This window comes from Phaethon lepturus, unplaced genomic scaffold (assembly GCF_000687285.1).
Source record: "Phaethon lepturus isolate BGI_N335 unplaced genomic scaffold, ASM68728v1 scaffold25554, whole genome shotgun sequence".
Taxonomy (NCBI): Eukaryota; Metazoa; Chordata; class Aves; order Phaethontiformes; family Phaethontidae; genus Phaethon; species Phaethon lepturus.
In genome coordinates this window covers 6,983-7,552 of record NW_010532933.1, presented here as the reverse complement: position 1 = coordinate 7,552, position 570 = coordinate 6,983, and the positions used below count along the sequence as shown (strand labels likewise).

Sequence of the window (570 nt, the reverse complement as noted above, 5' to 3'; positions counted from 1 at the left end):
TTCTTCCGGCTGAGTTCTGCCCCCAGACTGGAGTTCAGCGGTAGCCTTGTCGGTGATATACTGGAATGGCGACTGCGTGACCCAGACCTCTGCTTTTTACTGTGGGATGATGAGTGTCTTGAATACCCAGGACTTCGGCTTCGGGACTTCACAGACTTCCTGTGGAGAGAACGGGGAGAAGATAAATGAAACGAAGCATCTCTCAACCTCTGAGCTACTCACCAACATCAACAGCCCTCTTTGAAAGTAATTCAAATCCATTATTTGCCAACTAAGTTCAGAGAGTCCGTAACATCTGTCAGGAGAGACTAAAGCTATGAAACGAGTTTATTGACTAAAGCAGTACAAGTTTCAGGTCATCATCCAGCCTTCCAATGTTAGGACTAAGCTCACAATCATACTGTTAAGACAGGAACGAAGGATCAAGATTGGACAAGCCTCAATGTAAAGACAAGATCACAGATGCATTCACTAAACAGAAGACTTCAGTCAAGAGCATGAGCTGGCAGTTTATGAATCTTTCACAGTAATTATGTACAACTTTAAAGGAAACAACAGATAAAATATGAC

At 43.2% G+C, this 570-nt stretch overlaps 1 protein-coding gene across 1 annotated transcript in view; it reads right to left on the bottom strand.

The window, feature by feature from the left end:
* The window catches only part of CDK12 (cyclin-dependent kinase 12), a gene marked incomplete at its 3' end in the record, with an annotated part of 27,113 nt that overhangs the window by 19,689 nt on the left and 6,854 nt on the right, over nt 1–570 (bottom strand). The window contains exon 2 of the mRNA XM_010285028.1: nt 1–159. This exon is cut by the window's left edge and continues 744 nt beyond it. Within this exon, the coding sequence (XP_010283330.1) occupies nt 1–159 (159 nt within the window). The remainder of the gene's footprint in view (nt 160–570) is intronic.